Raw genomic sequence first — 17,066 nt, forward strand, 5'->3', positions numbered from 1 at the left:
ACAGCGTGTTCAAGGAAAAATCTTAAAAATCTGCATGAATTGGTTAAAAAGAAAAGTAAAAACAAGGTTTTCTTTTATAAATAAAATACATATTTAATATGAGATACATTCCATTTCATTGTAGACTTTATATTGGGTTCACATTTAATATAATTCAATTTCAACACCAGTTAACATTCCGATGAACACAAACGTCTGCTTTTTTGGTAAGTTTTTTTTTTAATAGACAGAAAGTTTTTAAGAGTGTTTTTTGTGATACATTTAAGTAAAAATATTTATAGAATATTATTGGAATTTTGAGGTAAAAATTTGAGACAAACAATCCTGACATTCATGCAGGATAAGACAAAGATTACAGAGAGATTCACCAAAGAAAAGACATAAAAATCCAAAAACACCATTTTTGAAAAGAAAAAATTGACAAAGTACATCTTGAAAAATGTTAAATTTCCTTCTATAAAATGCAACTTTTCCACTAAAATTGTATCTGTGAGCATCCCATAAAAGTAACATTTTATAATTTATTGTCTCCCAAAAATGCTTTTCTTTGGTTTAGGTTGCTCTTCATTTTTTTTTCTTAAACAGGGATGATATAAAATTGGCGTGTACTTGTGTTAAGATATGGTATTGACTATTTAGTTTGATAAAATGGTATTTTTTTGTGAGAATGATGGGCTATTTTGGAAGTTACAACATCGTATTACACAGTAATATCAATTATTCAGACTATTCAGATACGCATAATGATTTTTTTTCTTTCATTTAGTAGATCATAATATTGATAAAAACGTTCTTGTGTGCATTTTGTTGCTCCTACGTGTTTTAAATTTTATTTTCTTCCTAATTTAGATGTACTTTTCCAAGTCAGCGTGAAAGTCATGCAAATATGCAATAAGTTGTGGAAAAGAGGGTCGCTGGGCGTGATCTTGTAGCCAGCAGCACGACATCACAGTATAGCTGGAGGAACATATTTCAAATTCAATAAAGTTATAACGTTAATAAATTTTTAAATGTGGATCTTACAATTCATCGGGGCAGTTAACAGGTTGGGAAAGTCGATATCCATCCCTGAGATAGGCCTCCAATTCGAAAGGATCAACTTCCTGTAGAAGAAATTTAGTTTTTCAAGTTAGGAACGGCGCTGTGATGCGGAAAGGCCAAAAGTATAGGGCAACAGACCTCATAGGGCATTGCTGCGAGGGTTGTGAGTTCCCACAGGAGGACTCCTAGGCTCCAAACGTCACTAGATATCACGAAGAGTTTCTTCTGGAGCGTCTCCAGCGCTAACCATCGCACAGGTCGATTCTCATTGTCACCCAGACAGTGGTAATCATCTGGGAAGAGGTCTCTAGATAGGCCGCTATCGCAAATCTTCACATTCATCTCAGCATCGATGCTTTTTAATTAAATATAATAATTTAGGAGCTAAATTAAGTTAATATTCTTAAAGATTTTCTAATCTAAAAATGAAAAAAAGAAAATGAATCACTAGAAATCAAAGCAAAAATCTACTTGAGAATGAGATTTTCAATGAAGTTTAAGAATGTTAGAAGTAGGTACTTACACACAATTCCGCGTGGCAACATCGCGATGCAGGATACCTATCGTGTGCAAGTGGGCCAACCCCCGGGTGACTTGCAGACCGAACTCCACTAATTGACGTGTGCTCGGCGGATTGGAATTTTCCCTGCTGTTCTGCAAATATCTGTGTACATAGGGAAAATATATGTATATGCAGATGGAAATTGTATGGAATGTTTGGTGTGTAAAAACTCCACAGCAGCAGAAAGGGAATGCATAATAATAAAAGGAAAATCAATATTACGTACAGCTTGAGATTCCCATTTAGGGGCCATGGGTAGGCGATTTGAGGTGGTCCTGGCAATTCCATACACGCCGCAACGGGGCTCTGTAGATTTGGATGGGAGATCCCCATGAGAATAGAACCTTCAGTCAGCAAAAAGGCAACTTGTGTCAAAGAAGCACCATCTGCGGAGGGAAGAAAGGGAACGTCTCAAATCAATATATCCTCCACCAATATCATTGGCTCCTTAACAATTCAAAAAGAACAATCATAAACTGGATGCTATCGCAATGGGTTTATCAGGTGTGAAATGAACTTTGAAAGTTTATGCCAAGAACAATCGCTGAACTTTGCTTTTCTCACTGAGAAATAATCCACACCCTCCCGGATGGAGCGAAGGATGTTTGATGGTGTAGGGATGGGGGTGGCAGAAGAAAGGGTTTATTTTCCGCATAAGTTTGCACGATGATGGAAATTCAGTAGTTTGCATTTACATGCTTTTTGTACGCCTGCCTGCCAATAAAATATGTGGTTACAGGGTGTGTCGGTTAAATTGAAGGAAATTAGAATATATAGCTTCCTTTTTATTGTTGCAACAAAGATTGGTCAACTTTATTTGGTACATTCGGCACTCTGACAAAAAAAATTTAAATTAAAAAAGAATCCTAAGCATATCCGGAAATAAAGGATGCTTCTTTATAAAATGAGCTAAATAAAAAATCTTGAAGATTAAAAAATTTTTAAATAATAAAAGAACTTTCAAAGTTAAGATTAAATCAGTAAAGGGGCGACCGTAGGCGATGAATTGATTTTTTAAAAGACGGATTTTCGGTCTCATGCTCGGCTAATTAATTTTTATTTCTGGCCAACGTTTTGTAGGCCCTGAGGAAGGACTTAAATAGTCCGAAACGTTGGCCAGAAATAAAAATTAATTAGCCGAGCGTGAGACCGAAAATCCATCTTTGAAAAAATCAAGTTAAGATTAAAGTTGTGTTTTAAAGACACTAAAAATTATCAGAAGAAAACTTTTAAGTTCCTAAAGAGTTAAATATTAAGTAAAAAACTTTTTTTTAAATGTCTTTCAGTTTGATAAAAATACTTAAAAACGTAAATTACCTTCTCAATATTAAATTATATTTAATCAATATTATATCCCTGATAATTTTATGTATTGAATTTTTAATAATTGCAAAAGATAATTAAATAACAGATAAAATTAAAATTTTAATACCAAGCTTTTGTATATGTATGTACATATGTATGTGTGAAGCACGCTCTGTACCTTTTTATATAGAAATAATAATCAAATTTCAGAATTATGTTGCAAAACTCAATTTTCAATTAAACAACAAAATGCTCTTTTGCCCACTCAAAAGTTAATTGCTTTGTTATTTTATACAGCTCTTTTAATAAAGACGGGTTTTGAATGATATATATGAGATACTGTGTTGGTTTTGAATTAATTAAAATTTTATTAAATAAAATTTTACACACAAGTGCACATTTTCAAAAAAAAAGCCTCCCAAAAATGTAGATATATATAGTTGGTGGTAATGTGGAAAATTTTAACTGCATGTGAATGATGCTACATATCAGACTACATACTTACATATAGTAGGTATTTGATAGTTTGAAAAGCATTTATGAATTTTGCAGGAGGAGAGAAAAAAAAAGAAAGGAAAAGGATCCTTTGTGAGTGGAGTCTATTATTCACAGGAAAACGACATATCTCCGTCCTTTGATTCCCCGCTGATTGCAAAATGAAATGTGATATATGGGAAGGACAGGCACACATATAAGAGGGGACTTTTCCCCCTCAAAAATCCAGCCTGTTCAAATACACACATTGACCCGAAAATCGATTCTTGCACTTCATTATCTGAAATTGTCTCTTTATCTCGTTGGGAAACGGAGGGTTTTTCGGTGTTCACTCACCTACAACAGTCTTTACGAGTACTTCATGCGCCTCTCCAGTCAATGCGTTCTGGAGAAGTCCACTGTAGATACGCCCATACGTTCCCTCCTGGACAACATCCCTGCATTGGATGGTCCCCTGCGGCACGGCAACTCGCCTGAGCTTATCCTTTGGGTCGAACACATTGCTGTGAAAGCTCCGCGGCGTCGACAGGCTGCAAATCTGTCACGCGATATTCCGTGGAATTTTTTTTTTTGGGAGGAAACAATGGAGAATTATTTGGTCAGGTGTTAAATTGACTTGGATAAATAATTGGCGACATGGTGGAAGTTCGTTTTTTTTTATTTATATCGCGTTGACTGTCCCAAATAAAATATTCGTGCCACTCCTCCGCAACATTTTTGTCGAAAGCTCCCAACGCGAAGGACACGAAATTGAATAATTTTGTGTACATTCCACGTGAAAAAAAATAGCGCAGGGGAAATTGAAATAAAAGGTTTGCATCAATTCTTTAACATTCACACGTGCGCTACTTGATGGCTATAGTGGCACGTTCTATATTGATTTATTGTAGAAAAGAAGAAAAGGAGTCAATAAGAAGTACTTATTGAAGCGTTTTTATAATGTGAAAGAAGTTTATTTTGTAGGGTGTTTGATCTAATTTTCACGTGAAATTTCTGTTAAAAAATAAATTGATTTTTTATTTATTTTACAAAATGGCAATACTACACAAAATGGCAATAAAAGATTTTTTTTCTAAATTTTAAGTGTTCTTCTTTTAATCCTTTCATGTCGCTATAAGCTTTAGAAAAAAAAGCCTAATTAAAATACAAATTAATGAAAAACAAAAGATTTTTCTCACCTGAGTCAATTGAGAAGAAGCATAGTAAGAGACACGAGATGGACAGAGAGATTCGGGTTTAGAGTAGATTGTTTCAGCCACATCCTGTGATGGTGGAAGAGCCAGAAGGGCCGTTGCATATGGCGATGGTGACGATGGCTTGCCGAGCCCTTGAAAATAAATTACACACAAAAATTGCGAGTGCAAATTCACAAACAACTATATAAATAGGAATATTGCTCTCGAGGGAAACACTCACAGCTCCTTTTCGATTCTGCCAGAGGGAATTTATTGAGGCTGGTGATGGTTGCGTACGAGTCGCTGTTGATGCTCGCCGGTCGTCCCACAGCATCCAGACGAATGAATACATTCTGATTGCTGCCGTATGCCGCCGTGGTGAAGCTGGTGCTACAAAAGTCACGAGGATAGGGAATTAATGTGCGAAGGGTTCGCAACGGGGTACCACGGAGAGCAAGAGGGGTGTGGGCCATTGACACACTCAACGTGATAATTCATCGAGTCGAATAATGCGAAAAGTTGTCGTACTTTATAGCATTTTATGGCCTGATTAATTATTTCGATAATTTTTTGGGTTTCCCCGAGGGATGGTGGATGGATTTCGGTATGTTAGCATTGGAGGGATAATCCCATCCTCCCTCAATACTACATTTGTGCGTATCTGGTCCCATATATGAATATTTAATTGATAATGGTTGATAGAGAGTGGATCATTTAGGCCAAATATAATGAAGGTTTGTACTTGGAAATACAAATTAATTTGATTTCGCATGAAATCAAAAATTTAATGTGGTTTTTTTTGTCAGTGAAATTGATAGATGACTGAAATAAATGCATCAACGCTCATTATGAGCAATAAACATGAATGTAAAATTAATGAAGCAATTTTAACTTTGCTTATCTCCCAATTTAGTGAAAGAGGAAAAAATATATTTTCAGTGGAATCGTGCTAAAATTAATTATTATTTTCATGTTTCATAGAAATGATTTTTGTACAATTCAAATTTATTTTTTCATTATAAAAAAGAGTGTAAATTAAATTGTTAATTTTAAAGGAACGTGGCCCAATTCGGACCTCTGAAGGTTCCTTTATAGTAGAAGAAAAATGTTTTAAAGTACAAACAAATATTCTTAAATTTAATTTCATTTTAAAGCCCATTTAATGCCTTTTTACTCCCATAACTTTCCGTATTTAAAGTTCCATCGATATTAAGAAATAGCGAATTAAAACAAGGTCGTAAAAGGTCCAAATAGGACCACGTTCCCCTATAGAATAAATCACGAATATTAGTAAATACGAAAGAGACGAGATTTTCAGCACAAGTGATTTCAGATTATAAGTTGGATAACTCCAACAGATTTTTAACATATCCCTGCTATGAATTACCTTTCAAAAGGCCAAATACTTCTTTTCTATTGATCTAAGTTTTTTACCATAAAACATTAATTCAAGTTGTAGCAATATTCGGAATAAATTTTCAAATATTTGCCAGATAAATGCCCCTTGTGAATTGTGTCTTATTAAATGAAAGTAAGGAAAAGCCTTTAATTTTCTTTTCTTTTTTTTAAATCACTTTTAACCGAATATAATCACTGAATGAAACGTTCATTCTGTATCCCGCGCGACCCCAAAATCCTTTCTCTACCCCTTTTAGAGGGATATAGAAAGAAAAGAGAATATGATGGGGGAAGGGCAAAATTGGCTTTCCCGAGGAAGTCCCCGAGTATTATTTCCTTATTAGGAGCTCTCAAATTGTGTTATTTTAAATTCGTCGCAAAGCAGAGAACAAAATGTGTATCTCTGGTAAAATGTTATCGAATTTCCATAATTCAATTTTGTGCTCTCTGAGTGTTTCTATAGTCAAGTTAATTTTGCAACATCCGGCGCACAAATGTAAGCAAAGTGTACACATTGGCACACACTATGTACGTTCCCCAAGTGTACTATATATGTGCAAACATATAGTGTGCTATATAGGTTGCAAAGGGGGTATGGTAAAAATTCTAGGAATGGCTTGTTAGAGCAGATGATGCCACTTACTGGAGCGAATCCTGCCGGATCTGTTTTCTAGCCCTAATGTACATGGCACTGGCGATGAGACCAATAACCAGGACAAGACCAAGAGCACATGCAACGGCACCAAGGAGCGCTGAAGTCTGAGAGGGAGCCTTTGCTGGTGACGGAGACACCGAGTTGAGTCCTGTGAAAAAGAAACTTTTCAGACATTTTTCTCTACAAACAAAAGGAGCACTTTGGATGCATATCGAGATGAACATCGCGTCGTATCTCCTTTTGCTCCTACATGAAACAATTCACAAAACTCAATGTATATATCTCCAAAAACCACAAAAATGATAAACAGAATATATCCTTTATCAAATATTTAAAAGGAGTTACGCGGGAGGAAGATGGGAAATTGTTGATTTCAAGGGGACAAAGTTTTTCCTTTGTACCACAACACACACAATGCTTCTTGCGGGAAGTTTCTTTTGCAAGAAAAAAATATAAAATATTAATCTTCCAACATGACGATTGATGTTTGAGTTGATGCTGTTACAGTTAAAGGGAAAAAAAGTGAAGGAAAAAGTTTGTTCTTCTTATGTATGCTTTGCAAAAGATTTATAGATGCAATAATAGATAGAGAAGACTTGGGGAGAAATGTGTATATAAATTCAGTTTTTTTTCCTTTACGTTGTTGCCATAATTCCGACTGAATATGCAATCGTTTTCATTTTGGGATAAAACATGTGCATATATTTTCTTAAGAAGTTTTGAAAGTTTTAAATAAATTCTATCAATTCTTAATTTTTTTCTACTTTAAACTTTTTAAAGCATCATCAGAACCAAAATTTATTCTAAATTGAAATTATTTTTAAAAATATTTTAAGAAAAATCACAAATAAATGACAATGAATGGACAGTTCAAAATTAATGGCAAAAAAGGCAGAGCTTTTTCTCCAAAAAAGTAATTTGAAAGAACTTCCCCTTAAACAGACTGTATTTCATTTACTTTCCCTGCCACTGTAATTTTTTTTACGAACATACCATAAGCTTCTTAGGGGGATCAACGGGACATCCTGAGAACATTCATAGTTTCCGCAGTAGACAATCCCACATTGATCCCCCATTGTAAAGAAGAAGAAAAAATCCCACTGACCTTTGAGGCAAATCTTATTGCGCTTGAAATTGAGGCGTGTGTCGTTTCGGCGAGAAGGCGCCCGGATATGAAGATTAATGGCAATGGGTATCTCCTCGGACTCCTTTCCGGAGCACGGCAAATGAACTGTGAAAGTGTCTAGGACTCTGGGAACGAATCCCCTTGTAGGAATACTCAGCTCCGGCGGCATGAGGGCCTCCAATTCCGTGGCGTAGTCAATGGTAATGGTGTAGGAGAGCTACAAAAGAAGAATGGCTTTTTTTCACAAAAAATTTTCTCACACGAAAGCCCTCTCCCCATCCACTCTCAATATGAATGAAAAAAAAATTCCACACTTCTGTTTGAGCCTTTTCTTCACACTTTCACACAACAACAACCCTTTTCTTTTCTTGCTATAGCACCCGCGGAATTAGTTTTAATGTGATGTATATTAAATCATGGATATCATACCGGATGTTCGACAAGGCTTTGCCAAGAAAACTCCAAGTCATTTACATTCGCTGGAACAGGAACCACGAAAAGCATTGCATATGTATTAACCACTCCTTCGTGAACGTAAAATAATTCAGCATCGAGGCCTGAAATGAAAATATAAAATATATTCGACACGGATGTACAACATAAATATTTTAAAATTTTACCACATAAACAGCAAAATTATTCAAACTTTTAATTGAATTTCTGTTTAATTGAACACAGAAAAAACCATGCAGGATGGACGTGAATGGTGTTTTTGGGAAATGTTGCAGATAAATTTTCCCTTTTCCCTCCCAAAAGCGCTGATCCACATTTTATCAGATAAATTGTTTTCCACGAATGGAATAGTTTTTCAGTTCTTTTTTAAAATTAACAAAGCTATTCACAGGACAATTTTTTTTAAATACGTTTTTTTAATGTTTGAAAAAGTGGCTGAATAAATATTTCTGTTTTGGAATCATAAATTTATTGTTTTCCTATATTTTACAAGTCGAGCTTCGCCTACAAACTTGACAGAGTGTGATAAAAGGAGTTTACTCACTTTCTCATAGAGCAAAATCTTCATTCAAAGAAATATCATCAAAGGAAATTACCACATTTTCCACATGGGATCAAAAGGGAAAAATATACAGAAAATCGATACAATGACATCACAAATGCAGTTTTTGTGTCTTCCAATGCATAAAACATGAAAATGCCTTTGTCAAACTATCATCGATAAAGCATCAACGTGAATGAATCATAAATTCGAAAGAATCAATGCTAAAGACTAAAAAACACAATGATGGTGACGTCATTATTTGATTGACAAATATTTGTCAGGAATTCCTGATTGATCCCATTTTAAAAGAACTTTAACGTTTTTTTTTTGATTCATTACAAGATTACATGTAGTGGAACGTGGCCAAATTCCGACCTCAAAAGTCACGCGCAGAGTCAGAAAAAAATGGTATAAAATAAAAAGCAATATTCTTAAATTTGATACCATTTTAAAGCCCACTTAACCCTTTAAGGTTTTTTGGGTCATACGCTGACCCAAACGTGAAACATTTTATTTTTTCAATTATTTATGAATGTAATTGTTTTTCCATGTTACAAATGCATCAAATTCACGCATAAGGGGTCAAAGAAGACGTTCTGAGTGAGAAAAGTCCTCTAAAAAAATTCATAGAATAAAAATCGCGATAAAAGAACGCATGTTTCAATGTTTTTATGTTTCACGTTGGACGTTAAAGGGTTAATGCTCTTTTTACTCCCATAACTTTCTACATTTGAAGTTTTATCGGTTTTAGGTAATAGCGGATTGAAAAAAGGTCGAAGGAGATCGGAATAAGGCCACGTTCCCCTACATATTACAATTGATTCTTCGAATGAGGAGTTTTCTATTCATATAAAATCAGGTAAACACCTTTCAGATTACTCAAAAGAAAATTGAAAATATCCTTGTAGATTTAAGACAACAAACTTTTGCATTAGCTCAACGGAAAATTCTATTTACTGAAAATAGAACTTTGTGAATGAATATTTCAAAAACACACAATGCAGGAAATCCGAGAGAAGCATTTTATTAATTATGAAAAAGTCAGGACAAAATATTTGCTGTTATTCTTCCATCAAATATCTCCTCGAGGAGATCTCCTTTTTTCTCCCCACATTTTCATCCGGCAATATATACGTCTTGCAGTCTGTTATCTTTTGCGATGATTTGTTTTCCATTCAGAGGGAGGATGGGAAATTGTTGGAAAATACACACACTGCAATTTCTTCAATACGAAAGAATTTATCAATAAAATGCTTATATATTGAAAAAAAAGGGGGAAAATAGCGGGAAAATGCTTCGTAAATGGGAAAATTTCTTTTTCGCATTTATTAAAAGTTTTTTCGCTAATGCGAGAGGTGCTCAATGAACCGCATACCATTCTTTTGAAATGAGAAAGATATTTATTTAAAAAAAAAGAAAAACGATGCGAAAATGATATTGGTGGAAGGAATTAATCAAAAATCATTTCTCTAAAGAAGATGAAATTGTTGGAATTGCATTTCTCCATAAATGAAAACTTCTATATAACCATCATAGCATTTTTACACATAATAATTTATTGTCCACACGTCGAGTTGTTAAGAGAACATAGAGAACGTGCCCAACAGAGTCAGTTATGTTAGGCCTTGCTGAAGAAATCGATTTCTTTTTTGGGAAAACCCAATACAATTATGGTGCTGAAAACCATCTCAATTTACCCCATACACCCCTAAAGAGAAAAAGTTTCTTTCACTTCAATGAATCGATTTGCAAATCCCCACCCTCCTCCAACAAGATAGATTTGTTTCTGTTCTCTGGTGGAAGTGAATTCTTTTGAGCGTTAACAATCTTTAATGAGGAGCTGATAACCCCCTTTGAGCTTTCGGAATGACATTTGCGCAGATTTAATTAAAAAACTTCTCGTTAATCGGCAGTAAACTTTCATTTTGCAACAATTCAATGAAAATTCCTTTCCTCGCATTCCTTGTTTCAATAAAATAAGTTTGAGAATTGATACCAAAAGACAAGAGGAAGGAAGACTTTTCCTAAACTGTTATATAATAATGTATATGTATGTAATGAAAGGGAGCTTCACGCATTACACATTTATATTAAATTACAATTTATACTTCGTGAGATTTAATTGCAGGAAACCTTCACAGCTCGAGAGACCATCCATGAAGGGATATGGTGTCAATTAATACAGGGACACGATGAAACTTTAAAATTATAAAGACAGAAAATTGAGTGGTTCTCGCGCAACACGAAGAGTTATTCCAACACAACTTTTTCACTTTTTCTTCAATTTTTCACATTTCCCGGAAAAAGCAATTAAAAGTGCGAAGATGAAACACAAAAAAGTCAAGTTTGGGTTGGGGAGGAGAGAATATTTAAAAAGTTTCCAACTCTTTTTTATACCTTCCATCACAGTACAAAGGAGCAAGTTTGAAATTAACGTCAATTTACGTAATAATTGTAAAAGGGAATATTGAGGGCCCAGACACGCGGGAACATACAAAAGGGAGCAATTTGGTGGTGGTAAGAAGGTATTAGGAGAGAGTGAGCAAATAGACTCCGTGTTTCATCGTGATAAATTAACTTCTTCGACAATCTTGTGAATTGAGAATTAAGGCCCATCCAAAGAGATGGAATTAATAGACAAGCAAATCCCATCTTGTATCTCATGTGCGGGGTTGTGGAAATAGAGGGACCTTCTACTATACCCTCTCTCATCTCCACCGAGGTTTAGATATGATCTCTGACAAATGGCCCAAGAGACTTGATTATGATCGGGGATATTGGAAAAGTCAATAGAAGAGCGCGCTTCTGTGACTTCTTCATGCGGCATGGGGGTAAGCCACACAGTTTGAATTCACTCCGCACCCCCTCGCACCCCTTTTGTGGGTTTTTGCGGGATGAAAAGGTGAAAGTCGATGGTGAAGATGGTGTTGGGTAGCTTCGGCTATTCATCACTCTCTTGTGGGAAGATTTTATCATAATTGCAATTTCACCACAAGAGAGCACAGAGCCTTTGGTTTTAATAAGGCGAACGCCATGGTGATGGTGTCACCCCAACCACCATCAACTTTTCCTCCTCTAACAGAGACACTCTGGAATGTAGCTCGGATCGTATGGGGCGTTCGTGACAGAATAACTCTTCTTTCGCATGGGATGGGTTGGATATGTATGTTGGGGGGTTAGTTTTCGGGAGGAGGTGGGAGGGTGGGTTATAGAAATGAGACAAATGGAGGGCTGTTTGCAGGAAAATAGCAATAAATATGGAAATTGAATTACTCATGCTACAATGAAATGAATGCTCCACCAAATACATCTTCTCCATCTTCTCTCTCAATCTTATTCAACTTAAGCCATAAAAGCCATTTGATGGTAGATAAACAAATTCACAATGTATCACAAGAGTCTGCCTCCATCTCACTTGATGGTGCTGTGTGGGAATCATGTGGGTGTGGGGATGAATGCTGCTGGTAAAAAGTCCCATTGCCGGAGCTTTTGCTCCATATACAAATGAAATGACTACATCCCAAGTCATTTGTATCCCACTCCCCCTCCCCCATATAGTCGGAAAAACCCCATTCATGCCCATTTGCGAAAAGAATGCGGGGGACTCATTATGGATTCCCTATTAACTTGCAGAATAAATGTTTATTTAAGAAAATCAATATGCAATTACAACGAGCTTTACTCGCAGGGAAAAATTCCATCTTTGCGAATTCCACAAAAGGTTTCTCAAATTTCCACACACATACACCCAAACCACGTTTATATTGCAGAAATCCCACAAAGTCGCGGTAAGAGTCATGAAAAGGGAATTCAGTTATGTGGTGTATATGGAAGAATTTCCTGGAAATAATATCAATTTTCACTCTTCTATCGGAAAAGTCATCAAAGAAAATTCATTGTCTACAGTACACCTACATATATAATAAATAGAAAACTAGTACAGAGTTTGTCATTTGATTTGAAGAAATTTAATCAATTTTCTTTTGTTAAATAAACAATGAATAAGAAGGTGGGTGAAGAAAATATTTTTATTACTTAAAATTGACTTGATTTTATAAAGATTTCAAAAGGAAATTTTTTTGTAGTAAAAAATAATTTATTTGTAAAAGGAGTCTATTCACTTTTGTTAGTGTAAGTATTATGTTCCGAAGTCAGAAAACTCGAATTTTATTGAGCGAACTAAGAATCATTCAAAAGATCGTGATTTTTCTTAATTTTGTTCTCTTTATCTTTTTTTAGTTCTAAATTAATTAACCCTTGGAGGATTTTGCTGGCCAAAGTGGCCAAATCGACTATTTTCAATTGCCACAAAATTAAAATCTATTTAACATTTCGTAATAAATTCTACATCTGTGTATAGGAAAGCTTCATTACTACAATATAGTCGAAAGAAAACGTGGAAAAATATTTTCTTTTGAGAGAAAATGAAGGTCAAAATTTTGAGGTTAGAAACCTCGTTCCTCCAAGTGTTAATCATATGTATTTATTCGAAGTGCTTGTATTTTTTTAAGCTCTCTAGATATCCATACGTACATACTTCAGAACATTTTTATTTTATCCAAAATTTTGTTTGTTTGGTATATGAACCTGCGAATTAAGTCATGCTATAAATTAAAATGAATGGACTCCTTCTTCTGTACCTACTTAAAAATAATCCCAGATTGTGGTCAACAACTCTAAATTAAAATTGTTATTGTTATTATCTCTTTTTGTTAAAAAGCAAATTCACGAACCATAAGGAAATGGTGAAGCTTCCGAGCGTTAGAAAATGAGAGATAATTAAGAAACAAATTTATTAAAATTAAGTATATTTCCCGACGTGAGTTTAATGAGTTTTTTTTTGAACTTTTCATGCGCTAGTTTCTTTAAGTTTTGTGTTTGAACCTGGCGTGAGGTAATTTTCTTTGGGTTTCCGGTCGTCGCCAGGGGTAGAGATTCTCGTCCAAATGAAAGACGTACTTCCCAAAGCTTTCAACCCCTATCCGGGCCTTCTTCAGTGGCATTGTCGCAGATATTGTGATGCAGAAGGCTTTGCAACAAATCCTGACCACAGGAGAGCGTCCCCTGAGGATAGATTTCATCCGAAAATACGTTGATGATCTCCTCCTCGCAGTGCACAAGGACGATGTATGCAGGATACTGGAGATTTTCAATGCCTTCCACACACGCATCCAATTCACCATGGAGATTGAGGAGCAGGGAACACTGGCATATCTAGACCTCAGAATCCACCGTATGGAGGGAGGACAGATGTACACTACCTGGTACTCAAAGCCATGCGCATCCCATCGAATGTTGAATTACAGTAGCGCACACTCAAAACGAACTGTCATAAATGTAGCAAGAAATTTTATTAGAAGGGTGACCTCCCTGACCACAAAACCGGGGGTAAACAATACAGGCACCATCGAGGAGATACTGAAGCTCAATGATTTCCCACGGAGGGTGATCAACCATCTCATGAGGCGGGAAACCGTGGACAGGGATGTGGAGAATGCCACTGAATCCGGCAGGAGAGGCACACAATGTCAGTACTTCCCAATCACATACATGCCGGGAACGGCAGAAAAGATGAAAAAGATAATCACATCCACCACGGGATGTGGAGTTGCCTTCTCTGTGTCCGGGAAGAACAACAGATACTTCTCCCGCGTAAAAGACCCAGTACCAAAGCTCTCCAGGTCAGGTGTGGTGTACTCTATTCCATGTGCAGACTGCCCAAAACGCTACGTGGGTCAAACAAAACAATATTTAAAAATGAGAATAGCACAACATAAAAGATCATGCAGGGGACCGGAAGTGACTGGCGAACAGGATGGGCAGGAGGAGGACAATAAAACAGCACTATGGAAGCATTGGCATACCACTGGGCATATGTTCAAATTCGATGACGTGGAGATCCTGGATACCCAAAGACACTACACAAGGCGTCTGATCACAGAGATGCTCCACATACAAGAGAATCTTCCCCTGCTGGTGAATTCCAGGAGGGATGTGGAGAGGCTCAGCAGTGTCTACACAAATCTCATCGCGCTAAACAAAACATCAACAAATAGACGGAGGGGAAGGCAAACTCAACGAAACACATCGATGAATGAACGTCAAATGGAAAGGGGAAATGACACAGCGGAGAATTGAATTATTCACAGTGACAGAGGCCGTTAAAAATAGTTTCTCCGCCAAACAAAGAGAATTAACACAAATTGTACAAGAAAAGTAGGAAAATTCATTTAAAACCGAGGAAAAACCACCCCCATAGAATCAAAGATCTCCCTCGCGATGTTCTATAGTAATGTAAAAGTCAGTGACGTTAGACGTGTCCAAAGAATCTGTTACGAGTAAGAATTATTGTTATATAAAATTGTTTGAATGTTAATTGTTAAATAAAGAAATTCACCCACTTCCAGCCACTGAAGAAGGCCCGGATAGGGGTTGAAAGCTTTGGGAAGTACGTCTTTCATTTGGACGAGAATCTCTACCCCTGGCGACGACCGGAAACCCAAAGAAAAGTTTCTTTAAGTTTCAAATTTATTTATTTAATTCTATATTATTATGTTAAAATGGAATTAATTTTCCAAAAGAAAACATTTTAGAAGATGATACAAAAGTTTCTTTCACGAGAAAACTTGAGAAGAATATTATCATAAAAAGCAAAATGTTAAAAAAAAACTTTTTCTTTTTAATATCTACTCAATACTGTGGAAGAAAATGGAACCACTGTTTATCAGGGACATAATTCAAAAGTTTTTTTTTCGCAAGACCATCACAATCTACTACAACGAGACATTTTCAACCATGGATAACAAGGCACGCTAAAATGCTCAGACAACCTGAAATATTCAACCATCGCTAAGGATCCACATCATTAAAATTTTATCGTCCATTGGGGGTAGTGTTTCCCATGCTAAATTTAGCATGATGTTTCCTCAATAAAGCTTGTAATGATATACCTTTTGGGTGTGGAACTTGTGGGCTTCTCCATAATTTAGCGCAAAAGAATATGGCAATTGATCCGGGCAATGGAAGTCTGTCTGGGGAGATGCCCGTAAAATCCTTTGCTTGTGAATTTTAACACCGACAACGAGGAAGCCATGCAGGAAGAGCGAGGACGCAAAAGGAAATGGCAATATTTTCGAGACTTTATGATGTGGAAAATGGAAAGAAATATCCGCAATATTTCCCCAGATTTCATCCAGAAAATTCACACACTCACTGTCCCTCTAGGGTGAATTCACAGCTCAATACCGCAAGCTCCACGGCCTTATAATACCGTGATGAGCTTTGAGCTTGGAAAACTTTGAAAGTTTTGCATTTTTTAATCTCTTCTAACGCATTCATTTTTCGTATTGCGCCTTCTCCCTCTCTCGTAAACGACACTCGAGCGACATTCGAACTCTAGCGCTAGATGGGTATTTCTTCCTCGCCCATCTATGTCCAGGAAGCTTGATTGAACAATCCTGGCCACTATTTCTCCTCATTCCTGTTCCGGGAATGGGATGAACATTGCCGGATAAGTGCTTCCTGCCTCGAGATTATGACAATTTGGCCACAATTCTGCATCCCAATGATGGGGATGCTGATGAAAAATGTTGGTATTTCTGCCGGAATTGTGGTCACTCCTCATTGGTAATGATGGGATGACCTCCGGATTGAGGAAGTCATCCCAGGATTACCAAGTACTGGAAAATTAGGGGAGGCTGGGGCAAAATTTTTATTTTTCGCCAGTTTTGTGGTCACTCCTCATAAGTAATGATGGAGTGACTTCCGGATTGGGGAAGTCAGCCCAGGATTACCAAGTACTGGAAAAATAGGGGAGGCTGGGGCAAAAATTTTTATTTTTCGCCAGTTTTGTGCTCACTCCTCATAAGTAATGATGGAGTGACCTCCGGATTGGGGAAGTCATCCCAGGATTACCAAGTACTGGAAAAATAGGGGAGGCTGGGGCAAAAAAAAATTATTTTTCGCCGGAATTGTGGTCACTCCTCATTGGTAATGATGGGATGACCTCCGGATTGAGGAAGTCATCCCAGGATTACCAAGTACTGGAAAATTAGGGGAGGCTGGGGCAAAAATTTTTATTTTTCGCCAGTTTTGTGGTCACTCCTCATTGGTAATGATGGAGTGACCTCCGGATTGTGGAAGTCATCCCAGGATTAACAAGTTCTGGACAAATAGTGTATAGTGGGGCAAATTTGTGGGTTTTTCGTCAGTTTTGTGGTCACTCCTCATTAGTAATGATGGAGTGACCTCCGGATTGTGGAAGTCATCCCAGGATTAACAAGTTCTGGACAAATGCGTTGATACCAGTGCTT

At 36.5% G+C, this 17,066-nt stretch overlaps 2 protein-coding genes across 7 annotated transcripts in view; one reads left to right on the top strand and one right to left on the bottom strand.

The window, feature by feature from the left end:
• Positions 1-67: 67 nt before the first annotated feature.
• Positions 68-17,066, bottom strand: part of LOC129791849 (tyrosine-protein kinase Drl) — a 23,734-nt gene continuing 6,735 nt past the window's right edge. For 5 of the 6 annotated variants that reach the window (XM_055830433.1, XM_055830430.1, XM_055830434.1 and 2 more), the window contains 11 exons: positions 8,187-8,314; positions 7,737-7,974; positions 6,620-6,779; positions 4,820-4,968; positions 4,582-4,730; positions 3,740-3,941; positions 1,830-1,989; positions 1,565-1,705; positions 1,180-1,396; positions 1,024-1,103; positions 68-957 (listed from right to left, as the gene is read on the bottom strand). In XM_055830433.1, coding sequence (XP_055686408.1) covers positions 846-957; positions 1,024-1,103; positions 1,180-1,396; positions 1,565-1,705; positions 1,830-1,989; positions 3,740-3,941; positions 4,582-4,730; positions 4,820-4,968; positions 6,620-6,779; positions 7,737-7,974; positions 8,187-8,314 — 1,736 coding nt within the window. In that variant the 3' untranslated portion in view covers positions 68-845. The other variant, XM_055830435.1, reaches the window with a different exon arrangement.
• LOC129791934 (uncharacterized) lies at positions 13,754-15,253 on the top strand. The gene is made up of 2 exons (XM_055830604.1): positions 13,754-15,092; positions 15,162-15,253. The coding sequence occupies exon 1, from the start codon at positions 13,774-13,776 to the stop codon at positions 14,890-14,892; it is 1,119 nt and encodes a 372-aa protein (XP_055686579.1). The 5' UTR covers positions 13,754-13,773; the 3' UTR covers positions 14,893-15,092; positions 15,162-15,253.

Source organism: Lutzomyia longipalpis, chromosome 3, assembly GCF_024334085.1.
Source record: "Lutzomyia longipalpis isolate SR_M1_2022 chromosome 3, ASM2433408v1".
NCBI lineage: Eukaryota > Metazoa > Arthropoda > Insecta > Diptera > Psychodidae > Lutzomyia > Lutzomyia longipalpis.

What these genes read in the sequence shown, in the direction of transcription:
- LOC129791934 (XM_055830604.1), top strand. Translation starts at nt 13,774, where the DNA reads ATGCAGAAGGCTTTGCAACAAATCCTGACCACAGGAGAGCGTCCCCTG.